Source organism: Limulus polyphemus, unplaced genomic scaffold, assembly GCF_000517525.1.
Source record: "Limulus polyphemus unplaced genomic scaffold, Limulus_polyphemus-2.1.2 Scaffold1144, whole genome shotgun sequence".
NCBI classification, from domain to species: domain Eukaryota; kingdom Metazoa; phylum Arthropoda; class Merostomata; order Xiphosura; family Limulidae; genus Limulus; species Limulus polyphemus.
Window position 1 is genome coordinate 301228 of NW_013666754.1, and position 26086 is coordinate 327313.

At 34.6% G+C, this 26086-nt stretch overlaps 1 protein-coding gene and 1 long non-coding RNA gene across 2 annotated transcripts in view; one reads left to right on the top strand and one right to left on the bottom strand.

Moving 5' to 3' along the window:
* The window catches only part of LOC106462331 (aryl hydrocarbon receptor-like), a 203816-nt gene extending 183313 nt beyond the window's left edge, over positions 1–20503 (bottom strand). Inside the window, exon 1 of the mRNA XM_022389560.1 lies at positions 20157–20503. Within this exon, the coding sequence (XP_022245268.1) occupies positions 20157–20212 (56 nt within the window). The 5' untranslated portion in view covers positions 20213–20503. The remainder of the gene's footprint in view (positions 1–20156) is intronic.
* Positions 20504–20646: 143 nt separating this feature from the next.
* On the top strand, positions 20647–22675 carry LOC111086494. Its single transcript, XR_002611212.1, has 2 exons — positions 20647–21831; positions 22501–22675. It is a non-coding gene; the product is annotated as an uncharacterized LOC111086494 (long non-coding RNA).
* The last annotated feature ends 3411 nt before the right edge of the window (positions 22676–26086 follow it).

Sequence of the window (26086 nt, forward strand, 5' to 3'; positions counted from 1 at the left end):
AAATTCCAAAACTAACTAACTAACTAACAGTGAATACTATAATTGAAATAAAATGATGAATGCCAAACGTTTATAAAATATACATTTTCAAACACTGCTTTCTGAAGTGAAGAGATGATATTAGAATTTTTTACACACAGCTACGCTATCTGCATATAGCCGTTCCTCATTTCCAATTGATAGACTATAGATGGATGACAGCTAGTCAACAGCATCTAACACTGACTGTTGGGCTACTCATGTGTGGATTTGACTGTTACTCTTATAGCTCTTCCACAGCCTCAAAGTACGGAAAGCATTTTTCGAAGCAACGGAACTCGAATAATCACTTTTCGGATTTACAGTCCGGGAAGAAGAAAAAACAAACAAACAAAGGAACAAATATTAAGTACATTTTAGTATAGAAGCCTAATTGTTTAATTCCAACCGTTTAATTGTATATTATACTTTTGATTTCGTAGCTTTTCTGGAGTATGCGAGGAAATAGACAAACACAACTCTGTCTCTTTCGTAATATAATAAACAGAACAATTATTTTGTTTCATATAATTTGATATTATGTGTTGTTTTTGTAAAAAAATAAGAATAAATACATGATATTTGTTTTAGTATTTGTCTGATTTAACGTTAGGAGCTGAATTTACGCACACAAAAACCAGATTTTAGTTATCACTTGTGAAAGCAATTAAAAATAATATGGCTGGTAAATCCTACACATAAACTACTTTTAACCTTTTACAGTCGGTTGTGGGAAGGTAGTTGCTTCGAATGAAACAAGAAGAAAGAAATTAATTTACTTATTGAAGGCAGACCATACAGTAGATGGGCGGCAATTGAAGTTTGTCTCCTGAAGTTCTTATTTTAACTTCTTTAACATCTCTATGAACACCAAATATACATCGGGTGACCAGGTTAAATAAGATAGTATAATTTGGACGTATTATTTATTACCTTTTTGTTAAGCACAAGATTATACAAGGGGCTATCTGTGCTGTGCCTACTACTGGCATCGAACCCAGTTTTTTAGCATTATAAGCTCTCAAACTTACTTTTGACCTCTTGGTGGCATTTGAAATTGACACACCTCTTAACCAAATAAATTCGTTTGTAGTTAAGCGCAAAACTACACAATGGGCTATCTGTGCTTTGCCCACCAGGGGTTTCGAAACCCGGTTTCTAGCGTTGTAAGTTCGCAGACCACTGTGCCATTTGGGGACACCAAATAAGTACTTCACAAAAATATATTTAGGGTGTTAAGTAGTCTTTCCGTTGTGCGGTTAATATCACTAATTTATCTCCAAATTAATGATCATTGGAGTCATTAGTTTGAAGATTAAGAACATATTTTTTCCATCTAGCAATAAAATTATTTTTTAATTTATCATAATATATGGCCCGGCATGGCCAGGTGGTTAGGGAGCTCGACTCGCAATCTGCGGGTCGCAGGTTCGAATCCCCGTCACACCAAACATGCTCGCCCTTTCAGCCTTGGGGTGTTATAATGTGACGGTCAATCCCACTATTCGTTGGTAAAAGAGTAGCCCAAGAGTTGGCGGTGGGTGGTGATGACTAGCTATCTTCTCTCTAGTCTTACACTGCTAAATTAGGGACGGCTAGCGCAGATAGCTCTGGTGTAGCTTTGCGCGAAATTAAAAAAAAAACAAAAAGCAATCATAACATATTGTTTAACATGTGATGGCACTTACATAACGTTTTCTCAAGAGAATTTATATGATTTTGGGGTGGGAAGTTAATACGTTATATGACCAGAGACCCAGTTTCATTTTATTTTAATGTTATTTTATCGACCAATCGCTTTCACATTTGGTATTTGTCGAACAATTGTTGCCCAATTTTATTTCCTATCTCACATGTTCGAGGTTTGATGTATTAAGTATGGGTGTATATACTACAATGATGTTTGATTATATCTATGTAAATACAGGTGTAGCTACTACTGCGGAACTTCATCATATCTATATATTCACGTAGAGTTATTGGAGTGAATTAATTATTTGTAACGAAAAATGGAGGAAACGATTTTTTGACTTATCCTCTAATCGTATTATTAGACTATACGTTATATTAAAAACGTTATAGTCTATGTTGCCACATCAAGTCATGCCGTATCTTTCGACCGTGCATCTTGACAATAACCCCGCATCGTGGTTTCCATTGCATTAGGCTCCTTCTTAAGACTATCATGCCCAAAGTCGACCACTTCTCTCTGCTTGCTTTCCATAGTCCATCTAGTGTACCAGGACGACGGTTTCCCAGCACCTGTTTCAACTGTCCGATCGCACAGAAAGCCAGAGGCTCGGCGTCCAGCGACTTGACTGTTATGTCTTGATATGGAATAGCACTTATACAAGTTTTATACTCTACATACTTGAGGTAGCGACGGTTGAACGGATATATCGTAGACCTACATGTGACTTGCGTCGGTTTTTTTTTCCTGATAGAGGAGATCCTTCTTGGTCGTGTCGCTTGAGAGACGGAAAAATTTTTGCCACTGTCTTTTACATTCGTGGATTCTCACTTGTCACAAGACGTCGCACACTGATTATCACGGCTAGGGTAGGACTTTTTTACGGGTCTCTTTCTGGACGGTCTTGGAACCCCAAATTGATCCATATTCCTTTGTTTGCCAATGCCATTCAGAACAAGGGATATCCCTGCCTTGGAAATTCTAAATACCCAATATGAATACATAACATTCCAAAAAGTGATCAATTTTCGGGAACGTCATACTACCTACGATGCCAAACAATGCCTAAAGGTATTTTTGATATATGTCATTTTAACGCGACTTTAATCGGCTGTGGTTGTCACGTGACTTGCTGAGTTGTATATAGTTTATTTTAATACTAATCCACTGACTAGATTATCATTACGAACTTTGGTTACTTACATAGACCTAGACTTATAAATCTTGGAATTTAACACAACTGGTAACCTAGCCTTTATGGTATTTACTTCAAATTTTAATAATTTTGAAGAGCTTATTCTCATGTTGAGACATCATTCATGTTAAATTTATCACGTAATTTTGAATTATATTTAAATGTCTTATAATTAGTTTATATTATTTAAGGATTAGGCCATGAAAATTGGTATGTTCATACTTATATAAATGCAGATCATAAGTATTCAAATGCGTAGGACGAAATATTGTAAACTATAGATTTCTAGGTTGACGAACTACGAACTTTACACTACATAATGGCATACTTTAACGTAAGTTATCATTTAATATATATTACACAACCAGCCTATCTACTTTTATAAATATACCACGGCCACTTTGTCTCTGTCCAACTTTATAAATATGCAAAGACAAGCCAATGACTTTCCAGTTTTATACACATATGATGCGACTAATTAAACTCAATTTCTATGGATAGTCTATGACCAGTTAATTATTATCTATTTTTATGAATATGCCTTTATTGTTATTTTACTCACCGTTGCAGTTTTATTAAGGTTTATATTTACTAAAACCAACCGCTAAATAAAATAGCACTGTATCACTTTTTATCATAGTAATATGATACTCTGATCTAAATTGCTTTATTAATAATTGCATACAGTGATGAACGTCGATTTCATGGACTTTCACCGTCAACTATAATCACAGACATTCCCTTTTGTCTCATTCTCCTCTCTCTTTTCACTTCTCCGTGCCGCCAATTATTCCCGCGTCTGTGAGGTCATGTTGCCAGGGTTGTCGATGTGACATCTGCGTTGTTGAACAGTGACATCTGCACCGCGTAAAACCTCAGGTAATGAAAGCTTCTGGGCAGCAGTAGTTGGTTTTATATTTATTAATGGACTCTTAGTGACGTCTCTCTCTCCACCAACAATTCGTATCTCTGTACTCAATGATCACGCTCGTACTGACAGGTGTGCTTGTTTTTTGTCTGTGTGAAATGACGACACTTTACGTCCATGTCCTGGTAATTACAACTATCATGCAGTATAATTTTAAAACCAGTTACTAAAACTATTAATTGAGTTAATCACAATGTCATCCATTGCCAATAATAGTTTAATGTAAGTTCTGAAACACCCTCTGTCTACCAGACTATCTATATATCTGTCTGTCTATCTAATTTATTTTTACTCACCAACACATCTCACCCTACCTATCACCAACATTCATGTTTATATGGTATTATATAAACATGAATGTTGGTGATAGGGAGGGTGAGATGTGTTGGTGAGTAAAAATAAATTAGATAGGCAGACAGATATATAGATAGTCTGGTAGACAGATACCATATAAACATGAATGTTGGTGATAGGGAGGGTGAGATGTGTTGGTGAGTAAAAATAAATTAGATAGGCAGACAGATATATAGATAGTCTGGTAGACAGGTAAAATGTACAATATTTATAAAATGTTACAGCAACAAAACGGGATTAATAAGAGAAAGGGTTATTCTGGGATGATATAGCCACATAATTAAACTAGAAGGCTGTCAGTAATTTATCAGAATTATGTCCATACGAGATAACAAAATGATTATGTTCAGTCAGTGATTGGTAGAAATAGAAAAAAAAATCACGATCACCATACATGTAAGCCGCGGAGAAACCAGGTGATGGGTAGATCAGGACACTACACTCAACTAGTAGTTGACAATAATAACATCAAATCTTGATCTGTCAGTAGATCAGGACATTACACTCAACTAGTAGTTGACAATAATAGCATCAAATATTGATCTGTCAGTAGATCAGGACATTACACTCAACTAGTAGTTGACAATAATAAAATCAAATATTGATCTGTCAGTAGATCAGGACATTACACTCAACTAGTAGTTGACAATAATAAAACCAAATCTTGATCTATGAGTAGATCAAGACATTACACTCAACTAGTAGTTGACAATAATAAAATCAAATATTGATCTGTCAGTAGATCAGGTCACTACACTCTACTGGCAGTTGGCAATAATAAAACAAAATGTTGATCTGTGTGTGAGTATATCACGACACAACACTCAACTAATGGATGTTGGTAGCTAAATTCTCACTAGAGTAGACTTGCCAACTACGCTTATCCGTAGATACAATTAATCACTATCGTAACGAATCATATTAGAAATTCGGTCTGAAGTGGTTTCTATATAAACACTCAACAAGATACGTCTTGGATGTTTCGGCTATTGAACTTAACAAGTAACTGTACAATAATATGAAAATAAGAATAAACATCGCTAAACTGTAAGGTTACGCAAATAGTGATGTGTGATTTTTACAGGTGTAAACAATATCATTGAAGCTGTATAGATGATAAATATACAGAGCTTAAACAACATCATTGAAACTGTATAGATGATAAATATACAGAGCTTAAACAACATCATTGAAGCTGTATAGATGATAAATATACAGAGCTTAAACAACATCATTGAAGCTGTATAGATGATGAATATACAGAGCTTAAACAACATCATTGAAGCTGTATAGATGATAAATATACAGAGCTTAACCAACATCATTGAAGCTGTATAGATGATGAATATACAGAGCTTAAACAACATCATTGAAGCTGTATATATGATAAATATACATGGCTTAAACAACATCATTGAAGCTGTATATATGATAAATATACAGAGCTTAACCAACATCATTGAAGCTGTATGAATGATGAATATACAGAGCTTAAACAACATCATTGAGGCTGTATAGATGATAAATATACAGAGTTACCTACAAATATGTTTATAGACAAGTGGGAAACGATACAGAAAATAAGAGACAGAACACTTTAATACACATTATACATCAGGCTGTATATACAAAGTCTTGGTTTCTACGTCAAATAGAATTTATATGGAACAAAAAAGATCTCCAAACTTCCAAAATGCTCTTGCTCGTGTATTGTTTTATTTTGTTAATTAAACAAACCTTGTAGTTTCTGTAGTAGTATTCTAGATATAAAGCGTAATCGATACAGAAATCGGCTGTTGCAAAGAAACAACAGCCAAGCAATTACTAAAGAAGAAACACCTGAACACGTACGACGTGAGCTGGACGGTATATGCCGTACTTTATTCATGTTAGAATATTACCGTTCCGCGTTAAGTTTTCCCAATAATGAAGCGGTCGGCCTATGCAGGTACAGAAGGTGTGTTGATTAATGCTGCACAAAACTTAATTACTCCCTTCAACGGTATGAATGTGTGTGTATATATGTGTGCATGGGAGTTGAAATAATACTGAAATTTTAGGTCTGTCAAACCTAGTGGTACGAAACTGTTCTTGGGCGGGGCCCACAATTTTGGATAGATAGATTAACAGAAAGATAGAGAAAAATACATAGAGTACAGGGGAGGTTTATAGGTGTGAAATGTGTGAATAAAACATGAAAATACAATAAAATTTGGGTGGGTATCGAACTTAAGCTTAGGTATACTTATGTTACTTAGGGGGTCAAAAGTATAGGAAAATAATCTCTAACGATATATTTTCCACATCTTGCAACATTTTCGCCTCAACTTCAATCAGTACTGATTATACCGTACATTAGTTATTTAGAGTGCACAAGGTTATTTTATAGGCTTGATATAATAGGTAATCTATGATATAGATCGTAGTACACCCATTTAAAACTATAGGCAGAATTAGCAGTATTCGTGGTTGTTTATCGTAGCAACTTCGAGAATACGAGTGAGTAAAGATAACATATATTTAGAATTAACTTGTGGGCCACGATGATCACATTGATCACGCACATTTGCGAGGAAAAAAACAATATACATATATCCGCTGGACGTATAACATGGGAACTAACTTAAACATGAAGAAATGTGAGACAAAAGTACCCTATGAAAATGAACCAAACAATGGAGAAAATAATGATCAACAGAATAGGATAAAATAATTTAAAAACGAATTGAATGAGGGTGTAAGATGGTGTAAAGTTAAAAACGAATTGAATGAGGGTGTAAGATGGTGTAAGGTTAAAAACGAATTGAATGAGCGTGTAAGATGGTGTAAGGTTAAAAACGAATTGAATGAGCGTGTAAGATGGTGTAAGGTTAAAACGAATTGAATGAGGGTGTAAGATGGTGTAAGGTTAAAAACGAATTGAATGAGCGTGTAAGATGGTGTAAGATTAAAAACGAATTGAATGAGCGTGTAAGATGGTGTAAGGTTAAAAACGAATTGAATGAGGGTGTAAGATGGTGTAATGTTAAAAACGAATTGAATGAGGGTGTAAGATGGTGTAATGTTAAAAACGACAGAATTAAAAAAAGAATCAACACGAGAGTAAACTGACACTAGAAATAATGCGAATTACAATTTCTAGAGTTAATGTATATCCGAACACTGGAGAATATATCAAGAACGAAGCATATACAATGACACGATACTCTGAGCGGCGAGTTTTTGATTTATAACATAAAACTTTCAAAATCCTAAAAAATTCACGCAGTCTCAAAAATAATTAAATTTATTTTGAATACAATGTTTTCCTTTTTCGTACAATAGGATAATGAGAAAAGGGGCTCTTCCAAACACCTAGACCACCACAGGTTGTATGAGCACTACTTAACTTTAAACGAACGTAATGTAGCTTAAATTTAATTCTTTGGTGTTTATCTTAGTGTAATAGAACTTTAAAGAAGTTACAATGGCTCAGTAGCTTCGTAATTTGGATTTGTAGTCAGATGTGAGTTCGAGGTTATGCTCTTGAATAAGACACTTTACCGCAGTTGTTTCAGTCTACCATCTGGGGGTTAACCCGTAATAGACTAGAATCCCGTTCATGGGGAATGTGTCACTCGTGCCAAGCAAGCTGCAGCTTAGCACTGGATCCTCGATGTTATCTCGGGATTTGATCTTTTTAATGATGGAGCTTTTATACCACATTCAAAATCCAGTTCATATTCTGGTAGTAGCTTCGTATGGTGTTTCTCCCGCCCCCCACGTTCTTTTGGAGGTGAGTATCTGGGAATAGGACTGATGTCCTAATTCGAAAACCGGGTGATCATGTTTTGGTGTGACGAGGATTCGAACCCGCGAACCTCAGACTCCGAGTCGAGCGCCCTAACCACCTGGCCATGCCGGGCACCATATTTTGGTTTTGCATTATTTCAAAATGAATTCTGGAATATCTTTTCTTGACACATTTACTGCTTCAAGAAATTAGGTCCTTTACTTGAGACACGTAATTTAAACATTTGTAGTGACTGGTTGTGTGAGAAATAAATTTGTCAGTCTTAAAATACACAGAGAATTACTGGCGTATAAACAGCAGTAATAAATGGTTTTACTCCAGATATGCACTATTGTTGACGTTTGAAACAAAACCAAATGATCTACAAGATAAAATATTCTGATGTCTAGAATAAATGTATCTGATGCATAGTATAAGGTAATACGGCGTACATGATAAAGTTATCTTATGTATAAGCTAAAGTTATTTAACCTATAGGATAAAGTCATCTAACCTATAGGTAAAGTTATCAGATAACTTTACCTATAGGTTAGATGACTTTATCCTATAGGTTAAATAACTTTAGCTTATACATAAGACCTATAAGATAGAGTTATTTGATGTACAGGATAAAGTTATTTGACGTATTATGGGTAAGATAAGCTGATAAAGTCATCTGGTGTATAGGATAAAGCCGTAGGAAATTTGTGAAAAAATGGCACTGCTCTCTAAAAAAACTTTATCTGATTAATAACATTATGGACAGAACTTTTATGAGTACAACAACAAAGAGATTCAAAAACATAGTACAAGTGAACTCAATCAAAATATGATCCAATCGTCAACATCAATGCATTAGTTTCACCAATAGTTATAATATCTATCTATCGATTACTAAGTCCCAATAGTCTTGATACAAACTCATAAAAAACCTATAACCCGAGCGCTTTCGAAAGGTGGACCTTTCTTCTTCAGAGGCAAACTGGGAACAGTTTGCGGGTTATAGGGTTTTTATCATTTTGTATCAAAAATTCTTGAACCTACGTGTTTTTTTTGACATCATGAATGTAAGTCCCAGTAGTGTTACTATTTCGAAAATGCACAGAAAAGGAGTTTTATTCAAACAAAGCGAAACGTTGTATATGAATTTAGATACAAACCAATTCACTCTTCTTCTCTCTCTTTATATATATATATGCATAGCTGGGCGTAAGAGTGAAATACCTACAGCTTGCCTTTTAGTATAGTATTCGTATCTTACACGTGAGCTTCATAGTATTAAGACATAATTAACCTTCGTGTATTAACACTTCCTTCGTCTTTCCTGTGTGCAATTGATTTTAAAATGTTAGTCAATAATAATTTGTAAGCATATGTTAACTTGTAAGAACAAGAGATTAAAGCACCATTCGATCTCGTGTTCATTTCCTGTTCCACGTTTAAAATACTACAAAACCTGATGTCGGTTTGTTGGAGAAGGCTAGCATATTTACAAGAGAAAAAAAAAGTTTTGACTAAGATTGCTTAAAATAACTTTTTTCCTGTACTATAGTATTTGATAGAAATAAAATGACGACAAATTGCATCAAATGATGTCTGGTGAACTCAATCAAATGTCGATTCCTGAATAAGGTATTGTTTCTAGTTGAGCAACACCTTAAAGAATGGTGCGTGATGGAGATTATTTGAATGTAAAGGTTTTCTACTTTTATTTAAATAAAGTTTCTATAGGGTTAAAAAACAATTATCACATTATAGATAACATAATACCTTGTCGTACTTGTATAGTCAATGTATCAGTTCAAAATTAAGGACGGCTACGTGCAGATAACCCTTGTAGAGCTTTACACGAAAATTCTAAAAACTGACATAGAAACCTATTATAAAACTCATTAATTACGTTTAAGTCAATATATGGATACGTGGTAGACAACATATTATCTTTGAAGCTAATTCCTGGAATAGTTGGATTTGAACATATATATCCTTGATTGATCAAAGGCTCGCGAATAGGTTTCAACTACGGTTGTTGTTTTGTTTCTTAATAGTACAAGATTCTTCTGAAATTATGTTACTGAAAAGATGTTAGATAAGAAATAACCACAACCAGTTGATTAGACTAGTTGAGGTCCGTGGTTAAGAACAAGCTATACATTACCTGTCACGGATAAAAATGTCCTTGCTCTACGTAAATTAATATATATATATATCAGAGAACTTTGGTAATGATAATAATAATTCATAAATTAAATGAGCAAATAACTATTTTAATGATCCTCACTTGTTTTGTTTCAAAACGTGTTTTAACAATCTCTAATACACGCATTCATACATGAATATACCCCCCCCCCCCAGTGGCACAGCGGCATGTCTGCGGATTTACAACGCTAGAATCCGGATTTCGATACCCGTGGTGGGCAGAGCACAGGTAGTCCATTGTGTAGCTTTGTGCTTAATTACAAACAAACACACATACATTAATATAAGAATTTGTTCTCAGAAATGAATAAGGGCCTTTTTTTATATACTAGGAATATTATAGCTCAGATACTGCGTCTATAAGTGGCCAGTACCAAACTGCGTCTGATTAACTATCTGTAAAGATATTTTTTTTCGATCACCGAGTAACGAATGCTTATATCAGCTTATACTGTGTAATATCAGTATATGTTATATCTAAGACTTAACACAGTACCCGTTTATTTGGTTATGTTAGAAACTTTTAGTAATTTTCTGAACAAAGATAGAGGTGATAAATATAATAATTGTTCCAGTTCTACGCTTTTCAGGCTTCGTAGTACCTTAGAAATAATTTTTTTTACAAAATATTGGTGAAAAAAAGCATTTCTTAATTAATCATATGTAGATATAACGAAAACGATATAAGCCAAACCAAACGCTGAAGAAGTTCTCAGCTCAGAACTTAGCTATTTTAATTAAAAACGTCATTTCTGGTTGGTTGATCACTCTTAAAATATCTTCATTAAATTCAAATAATGTGCTTATTAAACTGTTTGAAATACTTGACTTACGTCACCATTCTACAGAACATTTGACTTACGTCATCGTTCTACAGAACACTTGACTTACGTCACCATTCTACAGAACACTTGACTTACGTCACCATTCTACAGAACACTTGACTTACGTCACCATTGCAAAATATAATCGATCTCGCTAAATTTACTGACGTTCAGATGTAATTAATGTGTAGCATTAATTTATTACAATTACTACACACGTATCTGATAAAACAAGGTTAACTTTATCAGTTCTCAAATGAATTGTGTTAATAAATATTCTAACAAAAGAAAAGTGTTTTGTTTATGTAATTTTTGAACACCACTTTAGAGCACAGAGGTAAAAATTATACCATGATGCAAACATGTACAGAGAAACTTTATTACATGTGCTTAAAGACCAACCGCTGTGCACGTGGGAAATTAGCACAGTGTAAAGCTAAAACGAAGGCATAAAAGTTCAAATACACGCTTAAGAAAGTTACTGCGTAAATACTGAGCTGAGAGTTTGAATGTACAAGCAGAGAAAGATAATAACGTACAGCAAGTAGAAACTTGTTATTCTTAAGCGTACACATCTATATAATCACATGTGAAACTGATAATTAACTAAATGTTTGTATGTTATTATATGATGTGAAAATGTTATACTACAGCACAATGAAACAATTCATCATTATATCAATAATATAGCTTGAAAACTATATGCTGTAATCAGTCTAGAAAATATTTTACTATTTTACCATTTAAGATGATCCAAAAACAGCGATGATTCTAACCCTAACTATGTAAATAATAATTATTTGTACATAGGATAAAACTACTCACTTTCTATTTAGTTTGAACATTTAAAGGAAGTCACTTCTGATCTCGTGTGATGGGTTTACCTTGAATAATGCACAGGATTAGAAGCGAGAGTGTAAATGTTCTTCCTCTGAATCAGAATGAGGTCTTTATTTCCTGATTTTCTGAGAACACTACAAAGACGAGACAATGTCCAGGATTAGAAAAGAGTTTTCGAGGAATTATTTTGAATGATGTACAGGATTAGCAAAGTGTTTTCAAAGGGTTACCTTGAAGAACGTACAGGATTAGCAAAGTGTTTTCAAAGGGTTACCTTGAAGAACGTACAGGATTAGGAAAGACTTTTCGAGTGTTTACCTTGAAGATTTTTCAAGATCAGGAAAGAATCCTCATGGGTTAATACTGAAGAATGAACAGAATTAGTAATGAGTTTTCGAGAAATTAATTTAAATAATGTACAGGATTAGGAGTGAGTTTTCGAGGGTTTACCTTGAAGATTTTACGAGATTAGGAAAGAATCCTCATGGGTTAATACTGAAGAATGAACAGAATTAGTAATGAGTTTTCGAGAAATTAATTTAAATAATGTACAGGATTAGGAGTGAGTTTTCGAGGGTTTACCTTGAAGATTTTACGAGATTAGGAAAGAGTTCTTATTCAAGGTAATCTTTCGAAAACTCTTTTCTAATCCTGTACACTATTCAAGGTAATCTATTGAAAACTCTTTTCTAATCATGTACACTATTCAAGGTAATCTTTCGAAAACACTCTTCTAATTCTGTACATTATTCAAAGTAATCTCTTGAAAACTCTTTTCTAATCCTGTACACTATTCAAGGTAATCTATTGAAAACTCTTTTCTAATCCTGTACACTATTCAAGGTAATCTTTCGAAAACACTAATCCTGTACATTATTCAAGGTAATTTCTCGAAAATTCGTTCTTATTTCTGTAAATTGTCCTGTAGGATATCACTTCTATTACTTTTTGTTTGAAAATAATGATCTAACATTGGCATTTGGTAACAAGTTATTCCAGTCTCTGTATTTTTAACAGTATCATTCTCTTATCGTTGAAACATCTTTATTCACAAACAATAACAATTCCTAATCTCTGTGTTTAATTGGGATGCGGGAACTGATTTTGTTTTTTGTTGTTGTTAATTTTCAAAAGTTTTCAATAATCTGTCGTTTGAATAGCAAAGCGTTGCATACTTGAATTTAGTGTTTTTAATTAGATCTTTGTGAAATACACCGACTCAGAATAGATTCTATACTCAGCACTACAAATACTAGCAAATTGGCCCCTTTTGGCTTAGCTCCTCACAATAGCTTAGCTGGTTCCATTTGTTAACGTAAACAGGCCAGTGTGGTTTCAACTACTTTTATATATTAGTCAGTTTGATTTAAATTAATAATATTCAGTTATATATATATATATATATTCGATGACGAGGAATGCACTTTGAGACTAATAGTGGTTGGAGACGGTCTGAATGAGTAATGAAGAAAAACTTTAATATAACAGCAAATGTACAACGTTTCGACACGGTTTTGTCGTACCTGATGATGACAAAACCTTGTCGAAACATTGTACATTTGCTGTTGTGTTAAACTTATATTAAAGTTTTTCTTCATTACCCATTCAAGCCGTCTCCAACCATTATAAATATATATATCAAATCAGTTGTTAAATCACAATAGTTAGTCTGATTCCATTTATAAATATACTAATTCACCTTATATTTACTTGGCAATTCATTCTAGCCAGTATGGCTCTAATTGTTGATGTATACTAGCCAGTTTGGCTTCATTTCTCTGTGACAAGTAGCTAGTCTGTCTTCGTTAACAAAGAAAACAAGTTAACAGAATTCATAAAGACCTATTGTAAGGTACTACCTAAATGTAACCCTAGAATATATTTATTCAGCTACTCTGTAATCTGCACTCTGAAAAGGCTACATATCAATAAAGCTTTCACAAGTTGATCTTCCATATACAGAATCGGTCATGGTTACATTATACAACCAACTGTCTAGCGAAAAAACAGTATTTTGAATTGTATCATAAAAAGTCAATCCCGTTCTTATAAACACTCGTTCATTATTGCGAACTTTTTGTGGAGATTAAGTAAACTATATAGGTCAGAACTAAAATAATTAAAACATCATACAAATAATGTTTAAAATAATTTAAAGCTCCATATAAATCATAGCTGAAACGATTTAAGATATCACACAAATCATAGCTAAAATAATTAAAAATACATGATATGAAGGTAATGTTATAAATCAATATATCAGAACTAAATCCTATAATCATCAGTTGGGTGTACTCGTCGTTGACTGAACGATCTTTTCGGCTGTAACGCCAATAATATCTCAGGAGATTTAGGTTAATCCTTAATCCTCTATAAGCCGAAAATGTAAATATAATCAATCTTCCTAAGTGCAATTATAATAAATGTATATATTAAAAACTATTATTACTAATTATTAATATTATTAGTAATATTAATAATATTTAGTAATATTAATAATATTGGTAATATTAGTAATATTAGTAATATTATTACTAATTATTATTACTAATGCGATTTAATGAAAGCTAACTGTGCAAGAAATGTTGATACGTTACTGGTTACAAAATACACGCAGGTACCTAAGTCACTCAATGAAACCAGAGTTATATCAAATAACACTGTAGGGCCCGGCATGGCCAGGTGGTTAGGGAACTCGACTCGCAATCTGTGGGTCGCGGGTTCGAATCCCCGTCAGACCAAACATGCTCGCCCTTTCAGCCGTGAGGGCGTTATAATGTGACGGTCAATCCCACTATTCGTTGGTAAAAGAGTAGTCCAAGAGTTTGCGGTGGGTGGTGATGACTAGCTGCCTTTCCTCTAGTCTAACGCTGTTGAATTAGGGACGGCTAACGCAGATAGCCCTCGTGTAGCTTTGCGCGAAATTCAAAAACAAACAAACATTAACACTGTAGGATATTCGTGGTTCCAGGAAGAAGGTTCCTTCCGTTTGAAGAGAGTATAACTGTGATCTCATTAACATTAAATCCTTGGTATACATTTTGAATCATACTATATATATTTCCACTTGAAATAAAAAGAGCATGTACAAGACTGCATTAATATCAAATCCCAAACTTACACACAGTAGTGTATTCCAATAGTATTCGAAAGTGCAGTCGAAATATGTCATTCGAATATGGTGCAGCCCATAGTTTCGATAACTCTAGTTATTTTCCGTTACAAGCACGTGTATTCTGATGTACAACTAAAATATTCTATATGCACTCGAGTATCTAGTATATGATGAGAAATATCAACAAAAAGTTATAAAAAACTCGTAAGATTTTCTTGAACCTGTTTTTCGTCACAATAAAACTCACACACAGATGAATGATTGTTGATAATTTCAAAAAGTTGTTTTCGCTGTCTTATTCTTGTGCCAATCTTCGTGTAACTTTAAAACTTTGTAAAAACAAACAAACAAAAACGTTGGCTCAATTACATCTGCGTTGCGAGATTATATTCTGAAAAGTAACAGTAGTTTTCAAGTTACTGTTCCGTCAAACGTACTCAGTATACGATCACGTTTATATACTGATTGCAAAGTTGTAGGCTTAGTCCTCTTTTGCGAGATGTCGAGAAAAATCCTTTCACTATTTATTGGCATTAAATATTTTTTTTTACTTCGATATAAAAGTTTAAAGCCGTTCAGTGTCGCTGTTCTTCTCTACGAAGAACCTTACTAGCATAAAACAGGCACAGGCCTTACAAATCTCTCTAGGTATTCGTATACGTTACATCTTACATTTGTTCGTAAATAATTATAGTCCATTGTATGCGCATAATACACTATTCCTATATATATATGTCTGGCTTTGCTTTGTTGGAGAATACACACGTAATACTGACATGAAGCTGCCAGAAATACAGCTTACACATGTTTGACCCATAACAATATAAATTGTATATGTATGTATGAATATATGTATATATATATAGTACATATACATACATACTCACACACACATACATACAAAGTTTATATTAGAATTATTTTAGAGAACTGACAAACATGTCACACGTTATCTGTTTAGGCTTAAGTTTTTTTTTTATAGGCTTAAGTTATATTTATTTTAGGCTTAAGTCCATAAACTTATAATCTAACATGGTTATAACATCTCCGATTTGTTCGACAAACATCTGGATTTGAGGCGAGAAAGCATATACGCACATAAGTTTTGTGCGTCTAAAAATCGTGGACACTGGAAATTTCAAAAAACGGATAGAATATGTGGGGTTGTTATTAGTATTTTAAAATACAACTAATATATTATTATTTTCTTATTCAGTTGATGAAAACAAACAAACAAGATTCGATAGGAGAACTATGTATACAGATTCTGTCTCTTCATTCCTATATATATACAATAAATTTCTGCTGGTGGATATTTTATCTTTATTAAACTGACGTGATCTCCCAACTTCTAAGGTGAAGTGAGAGTATGATGGAAAGTGGCGCAACCTGGTTTTTATAACATAAAATAAATTTATTCTGAAGTTTGTTCGTTTTAAAGCAAAGCCACATCAGGTTATCTGCAGTTATCAAATCCCGGATGTTAGCGCTATAAATCCTTAGACAACCCGTTATTCCGTCGGGGGACTTATTGCGAAGTATGCATGTATATCACCACATAACTGTAGGTGACACTTATTAGTGAAAAATTGATACAAAGGTTGTATCAGGCAGTTGATAATTTTTATAATTGTTGTAATCTTTACTAGAAATGATGCAGTCCTGTTTAAAGGAGAAAAAATGGAGGCTGCAAATCAGTTTACTTAGAGACTTGACCTTTGTGCGTCATATATATAAAAAAAATACTTTTTACCAACTGGTTTACTAGTAAATGGCCCTTAATTGACAAGTCAGAATACCCCTCGCCATCCTCACGTTTAGGAGGATTTGAGGCCAGAACGCTAAAGTTCGTACCAGAAAATAGCGATTGTAGGTACCTTTTCTTTGCGATGGAGAGGTGGCAAGATTATAATTACACAAATAGTAGCATCAAAACACAAACACACACACAAATAGTAGCATCAAAACACAAACACACAAATAGTAGCATCAAAACACAAACACACACAAATTGTAGCATCAAAACACAAACACACACAAATAGTAGCATCAAAACACAAACACACACACAAATAGTAGCATCAAAACACAAACACACACACAAATAGTAGCATCAACACACACAAATAGTAGCATCAAAACACACAAACAAATAGTAGCATCAAAACACAAACACACACAAATATTAGCATCAAAACACAAACACACACACAAATAGTAGCATCAAAACACAAACACACACACAAATAGTAGCATCAAAACACAAACACACACACAAATAGTAGCATCAAACACAAACACACACACACAAATAGTAGCATCAAACACAAACACACACACACAAATAGTAGCATCAAAACACAAACACACACACACACAAATATATACCGAAAATCAATGGTAAAACTCGGCCCATTCATTCAACTTCGAATGGTTAAGTTCTTACCCAGTCTGCTGAAATTCTGCGTATGATTTATGGGATGGAAGTGGAAATGTTTGTAACAACTATTTGTCATGAATATTCATGTATGCAGATATAAATAAATATATATGTATTATAATAATAAAGGGATTTCTAATGCTACTCTATCGAGTAATCTTTATATATATTATATTAAAGAAGTAGCATTTTAATATAAATCTTGAAGTTCGCCAGTCTTTTATAATTTACCTACCATATAATTATGAATTTGGATGTACAAACAAACATATGTCTCACTACGTCTTGTATTAATTAGCCTTCATTAACAAATCTATACAACATAAATGTATCTAACTATTTTGATACCCGATGTTTCTAATATACAAATATGGTCTGAACTCCTAATTCATTTTGTTTAAGAGGAGTTTTAAATAGTAAATAATGATTCATTTTGTTGGTATATTGAGCTTCATGTACCTACAGTCCTTTGGAAACAGCGCCATAGAATGTCTGCGCTAACAGCTTGAAACATCATATCCAAAGGACCGCAATAGGATGAAAATCGATACATCATCCAAAATAAATATATATACATTGGATTAGTATATAGATATTGGTTACAAAGCTGCCTGCCTATATGAAATAAGTCAACTCTATTACACTGGTTAGAAAACTGCTTGCCTATATGCAATAAATCAACTCTATTACACTGGTTAGAAAACTGCCTGCCTATATGCAATAAGTCAACTCTATGATACTGGTTAGAAAACTGCCTGCCTATATGCAATAAGTCAACTCTATTACACTGGTTAGAAAACTGCCTGCCTATATGCAATAAGTCAACTCTATACACTGGCTAGAAAATTGCCTGCCTATATGCAATAAGTCAACTCTATTACACTGGTTAGAAAACTGCCTGCCTATATGCAATAAGTCAACTCTATTACACTGGTTAGAAAACTGCCTGACTATATTCGATAAGTCAACTCTAAGATACTGATTTGAAAACAATGTAGGGTCAAACTATAGACTTATGATCGATCTCCAAATAACACAGAAGAGACGAAATGACGATCATTAAATGTTTTTCTTATTTGTATTAAAACAAGAACAACAAATATTAAAGTTTACAAATAAACACTGGAGACCTATAATAAACGGACCCACAAATTATAATAGAGTTTTTCTTTGGAAAATACACGTAATCTATACAGCACTTTGCTTTTGAAAACTATTTGTGTCCCGTACCGCTTGTAGTAGATGAAGGAGGTTGCTAATGTCAATCAGATCACACTATGTTTAACATAAATATAATCCTAACATAGTTTCAATGAAATCTATACAATTCGTATAGGACTTACAACTTCTGTCTCTAATCACAGGAAGGACATTCTTATGTAGAAGACTGACTATACAGAGCATCAGATATGGTTGGTTGTGCGACTCCGCACTGTTTCGATATTGTGCACAGAAATTTCAAACGGTATTAAGTTCCCAAGCTAAGACAAGCAAAACTATGAGAGCAGTAGTCAGTGTTTAAGGAACCTGTCGCTGTTCTTGTCTGAATCCTTCTCACCAACTCCTTTGTATAAACCCACCGAGCTTGCATGTCACTAAATGTGGCTTTGTACGAAAAGTACATGACGTGGTATTAGGACGTACAAGGGAGGTGGCCGGGACGCACGAAATCCAGCCCTATAATGTGTCCAGGTAAGTCTTAAACTGCAGCTTGCATGTTCTGAGGGCAGACTCCGACACGAAACTATGGATCCTCCACTTTATAAGTGCGTGAACACACAAAATTACAGGAATTTGTGATATAGGTATACGCGGATTTACAAAACGTGCGGAAATCGGTACGAGAGGAGGATCCTGCACGTGATGTCGCGGATCAACAGCACGAGACAAATTTCGATCCCGATTTTAGAAAAGTCACAAAAACCACGTTACATCTTAAGAAGTCTCGTGAGATTATGCAGCTTGATCTGTTATATTCTTGAGTCGAATCTCATTGTTTATCGTGCCAGCCTACGTGATTATGTGGAATATAAATTATACGATACATAATAGCTTACTTCAACAGTTCTATTGCTATCAGTGCTATCACATGTTATATCTACGTCTCACACATGATTTTGAGCAGATGCCTTTTATCGATATATTTATGAATCCCAAAAGTGATATTTTCTTAGATCTAAAAAAACCAAATCTTTATTCATGCGTGAATGTATTTTGATGTTTACTCTTATTAACGTCATTTTGTGCGTGCAAGAGCTCATAGTTCGCATGCCGCACGCGGTACTTTACGCCACCAGAATACATACAGATAGACCCCGCGTCCTATAGCACTTTCTTCTCGTGTCCTTATCCAAAAAGTATATACCCACGTGTACTTCTCATTGAGGAATCGGAGATCATGGAGAACATTAGTCGTGGAAATGCTAAGAGTAACAAAAAAGTTAGCCACATAGAGATTACCGACTTGTCTGGAGGGGACGGCGTGGATTACAGGGCAGGAGTTGTAGTTGCTCGACCCAGCACCGCCTGTTTGCGTGAAAGTCCTTTAATAAACACATCTGACACTGTTGGACGGGCGCAGTAGAAACACGCGACTTCCTCTGGAGGTCATTGTAAGATCTCGTGTGTGATGGTTATAAAACTAAGACATTGCGTGTGATAGATTGGATCATCTAGAAGAACTGAATTTTCTTATTTACTACATTCATTGGTAATTACAAATTCGAGCAAAGAGCTAAATAGAACAGAGTGCAGTTTCGGTATTTAGAACGTGTTTCTTACCTTTTGCTGTTTCGCCTCCTTCGTTTAGTGGCATACATGGTACTTAGGTGATTCATCTTTTTGAACAGTCTCTCGGATACTGTATGAAAATCAGCCGAGCATCGTGGCAGGTGACTCGCGAGTGATTAGCACGCGCCACGCACGACACTTGAGATTGCCCCGAGCCTACTGGTGTCCAGTCACCTGCCGAGGTAAGGAGCACTTGAACGAGTTAGTTGCGTTGGGAGACTGAAAACACTTTAAAACTTGGTGGTATTTAACAGGGTAAGTCGTCCTTTGTAGAACGGCTAGAAACACTGTTGAAAGGTGCACTTCTCTCTGTAGAGGTGAGAAAATCTAGCAGTAGAGATTAGATAAACTTTACCGAAGCAGTCGTCATTCTCTAGATATATCTAACAGAACGTGGACCGATCGTCACCGTGAAGTGGTGTGTGATCGGAGTGGGAAGCCAGTTCGTTAAGCAGCTCACGAGAGTTGGGGAGTGGCGTAGGTTACGAATTAAGCTCAAAGATGCATTCAGTCCCTTCCAAATTCTGACCATACTCGTCTCATTTTCTTTTTAATATCTCAAACATATAGTGATTGATGGGTTACTTTCTACTGCAGGCAGAGGGCTCTCGGGAACGCCCTCGTGGAGTTGGTAGACCAATACGATTGCTTCGGTAGTGACGCACTACGATAATAATGGCGGTTGCCAGAGCAGGTAAAAACACGCCATGGTGTGGTAGCAGGGATGGTAGGAGCCACCATGGCGGCTACGACTACCTGACAGCGCGGCATTAGTTGACCAGTGAACTGTCCAGTAAGGTCTAGCACGTCAGTAAAAGGAACAGAACCGATAAGCGAGGTAGGCTTACCTATTAATCAGGAATCTCGGGCACAAAATTATTGATTAGGGCTGCTCTAACTACCTGGTTTTATCAAGTAAGCCTCGTTCTTTGTATACGCAAGACCCTTTCGAGTTTTTGTCGGAACAGCTTGTCAATCGGCAACCGGTAGGGAGCTAGGGCTTCCCGTAACATAGAAAGTCTTTCGGCAGTCGGCTTCTTCTAAGTCCCGTCAACTTGTTCTTCCAGTCTCTATACTGTGCCAACTACTAAATCACCTGTTTAAACATACACCTTACCGGCAGCCAACAAGCATGTATGCGCCCCCGTGGCGTCTGAGATTTCAACAAAGACCTCCTAACGGTAGCAACTTGTTCACGCGAGTTTTCCCAGTACCACCACCTCCCAGGAAGTACACAAGATTTGTCATGTTCTTAACCACTAGACAGTTTGACTCTTAACATAGCTAAAACAGGCAGACTCTTCTGGTTTCACAACAGCCGCATGTTCAGAAATAGGGGTCTGCTTAGTTGTAGAATCTGTAGGGACCGCTACAACTTATAGCTGATGAAGATAAATGGCTTTTTGAATGAATATAAGATTTTTTTAACACTCTGTAGGCTAGTGTTCGGAGACAAGTATTGTTAGGCGGTAAGGCACACAATATACAGAGCCCTTTATGTACAGAGCCAGGTACCGCCAGGAAGGCGCCATATTAACTTATAGCTGGCGACGGAGGTTAAAAAAAATCGATAAAACCTTGACAAGTCACCTCGCGCTTTTGACACAAGATAATGATATCCAGAGTACACCAATCCATATGTACAAGGTCGGATAGAAGAAACTCGGTAAGTTAATCAACTTACCGTTGAAACCAATACAGCTACTGAAAAAAATAAAAAATATTACCTCTATTAGTAACGGCGTTTAAAATATTATTTCATTTTATTAAATATTGTTTTTTAAAATCATCAACGAATATTAAAGATATTAGAAATACATGTACATTTGTTATCAAGTCTTATGATAGGCAGCTAAGAAGGATAACAATTTTTATTTTTATTTTGAGACGTGCAGTGCATGTTATATATATATATATAATGACAGTAGGGGTAACAACTCGGCTGAAATATCGTATCACGGTTATTTTGTATTAAATATTTTAACAAAAACTTTTCATCCCATTTGTTTGTTAATAGAGCATAAGTATTTAAAAAATATAATTAGTAGTTGTTAGGCCTGGAACCAGAATTAAATGGTTACACAATTATCTATCTATACATCGAGCGTATATCGTATATATATATATATGTGTGTGTGTATATATGTGTATATATATATATATATTGTGTGAATTATATTGTACTTAAATGTTCATATAAACTGGAGATTGTATTTTGAACAATGCGAAAGGCACAAAATATCAATAAATTTTTGAATAATGATTGTTCTTGTGTTGCTTAAAATCATGGCGTTTATTTCAACGGATTTAATTCATTACGTTTTTATTTCTACAGGATTTGGAAGATGGATTTTTTTTGCCATGATTTTACCGTATAAGTCTGTATAGTCTGCTCAGGTTTATGAAGAATGTGTTTGTATTTCTAAGCACTTATGTCAAAACTATAATACCATTGATGTATGGAAAAATAATGTCATTTTTATAATAAAATATTTTGTTGTTTCGTTTCACAAATGAGAAATGTTTGTTTCTGATTTCAAAATCTATTTGTTTCTTTGATATTTTAAAATATATTATTTTGGCGTGGAGCTTTTCCTGATTGAAATCTGTGGACGAGAAGAAATAACTGAATCATTATTTTGTCTTATAGTACACTTTACTTGATTGGAAAATGTATACGGATATTCTACTCACAAAGACGCGAATCTAACCCACCTTCAATGTTCAAACAATTCATTTACTTGAAGCATTTGCTTAAGATCGAAACGTGAGGATGGCAGTAAGAAATAATTCTAAATTATTTTCAATTTTTAAATTCTACATTTCATGAAAACTTCTGAGTGTATTCATTGTTAGAGATTAAAGTCTACGAGAAATGTATAGGTCAGACCAAGAACAAATAAGCTAAGAAAGTATTATTATTATTAACTCGAGATGTATCTTTTTTTACATCATATAATTTTAGCTTGCTCTAACATTTGCGGAAAAAAAATTAAACGTGATAATAATGTAAAATTCTACCAAATGTCTGAAAAGTCATTATTTTTATTTTTATTGAGAAATATATAGATACAACTCGATCTTTTTAAATTAAAACAATAGTTCTTCTCCTTTTTTTCTTTGAAATTATTTTTATTTTATTTTAGTATTCCAGTGTCTTCATTTATGTAAATAGGTCTTGAAGTTTTACCCTGTTTTTTTAATTAGAAAATTACGACATATTACAGAAGTTAAAATTTATTGTAAAATTTCCCTTGGGCCTCAATTTTTATTATTATTTATTGCCAATAACAACAACACAGGTGGAGGAAGAAAAACGTTACCATGGGATGCTAAAGAACATGTGAAACTTGAGCTTGGTCATTTTTATGGGGATCAGGGGGGGGGGCGGTATGATCCAAAGAATATGTGGTATTCATAGACTTCAAATAGAGTAATCTATAAAATCTACACGGTAAAACCCGGACATGTGTTGACATAGCGGACTTATATTAGTAGGTATTAACCTGCCAGCATCAGGAATAGACCTGAGGGGAGATTAAACACCCCTCTGGTTCCCCCGCCTATGAACAACTTTCACAGTATATATTGAAATGCAAAGGTATATTTCAAGTATACAAAATACAGACACAATTTCAATAAAGTTAACGAGTAAAGTTTCACAAAAAAAGACGTTTTTCAGTTGCAGCAGTTATTAATTCAAATGTAGAAGAACTGTTTGAACTATGGAAGAAGAACTGTTTGAACTATGGAAGATAAACTGTTTAGAATATGACGAATTAAAGGGGAAAATTTGTAAAATTTGAATTCAGACGCTGTAATCAGAAATTTAAATGTGACATTGTCCTCGTTATATGTTTAGCATAAAAATTCGATTCCATACAAGTTCGAAAGTAAAATAACTAACATTACTGAACATTAAATTCTATTTTTTAAGCGTAAAGTGTGTTCGATTTTATAGCAATTAAATCTAAAAATATAGTTAATGCTAACTAATTATTTTGCATGTTACACACACACACACACGATGTGAAATCAAAAACAGTATCTTCCTATCGTCAGGACCAACTGTGGAATATATTGATGATGGGAAACACATTTTATTCAGAGTGTTTTCGATTGGTCAACATAATTGGTTGAATAGTGTGGTTGTTAATATACTTCTTCAAAATACAACACACACTATGTTACCAAAATTATTAAGATAGCAAACCTTGAGAAAGGATTATTTTGTGTTGACAACAGGCGTCCAGTATCATTGGAAAGGATTGTTCTGTTTGGCAGCAGGCGTCCATTATCATTAGAAAGGATTGTTTTGTTTGGCAGCAGCCGTCCAATATCAATAGCAAAGAGACACAACTTTAGAGTTTGCCACAATAGTCTGTTACTGATACTTTCCACTAACCCTTGATACACACCTATTGAAATAGACTGCCAAAGTATCCCCGAATTGAAGATTTCGAGAACTACCTTTCTTCTATTCTCAAGCAGCGTTTCATAATATTCCTTGGATCTAGGATATCCAAGGCAGATTTTGTGAGTTATTTGTCTCAAGCCACTGATGAATACGCCATGCGAAATAGTCTGGTACATCAGAGATGTGAACGGCTTTTCGAAAGAATCCCATCAATGCAATACTGTCTAGAATGTCATACTATGGCAAGACAATGACGGTTTCCTTAACTATTAATTGTGAACTAAGTTTTAACACGACCGCATCTAATAATACTCCAACACTGGTCATGGTTAGAACAAGACAGTCATATCCAGAACGTTTTCCAGACTGCTATCAAACCCAGACACATTCACCCAAAGAATACCTTAACTCGATTGCTTTTCACACTAAGTTTGACATTCAAGGAAACACGAAAGTTAACGTTTTGCATCTCCCTCTGTAATTAGCGGTTTATGGGATACAGCTCGTATTTGAGATTTAGTAGCATGGAGATTACTGCACTGGGTGTGTTCACTGGACTACAGTACAGAATAATTAGTAAAGTCCTACACTATGGCTTAACGCTATATACCTGGTTTCGTTTGATAACATATAGCAAGATTCGCATGAATCGATGGAGCTATGGTTATTTTTGTCATGGACGAACCGTTATTCTACACTGATATATACACTGATTTTTCCTTTCTACAGCACATTACCCACGATAAAGTTGGGTGTTGCACTTTCATACTAACAATGCTGAATCCAGTTATCATATTAACTACAATCGGTTGTATATAACAGTTGCTGATCTTATAACCTCTATGGAATTCACATATAATTCCAGTGAGGACCAGTCCTTTAATATATTTTGGTGTATATATACGCTTGGTAATGTAATGTATAGGATCTAACATTGTCTGTTGTTCAGTTCTTTAGTTGCCAGCTGGTTAAAATATGGTTTTTGTTGGGAGCTATTCTTTGGTCTGTTTTGTAACACATTTTACTCTACTTTTTTTGAAATGTAGCATAAGACCTATGAGTGAAACTGCTTTTTTGAATACCTTTTACACATGAAATAATGTGTTGAAATTAGAAAGCTTGTTACCTAACGGCTAAACGTCTGTTTAATAATATATGTTAGTTTGTTGTTAGGCACAAAGTTACACAACGGGCCGTCTATCTGTGTTCTGGACACCGAGTGTATCGAACCTCGATTTTTAGCGTTATAAGCCCCAAGACTTACATCTGAGGTACCAGGGAGCATATGTGGTAATACACATAATCATAAGTTGGATTAGCACAGAAGTATTTTTTCGCCTCATAGTGTATTTCAACATTTCCACGCATTGAAAATGAGATTCATGAAACATGCCCTGAATTTTTTTTTCTTGTATCCATTGTAGTCATGATCGCGTATCTTGCACCTGGGACTTAATTATACAGTACCTCCCTCAACCTTTGCGAACCCAGTGACTACTCCTGA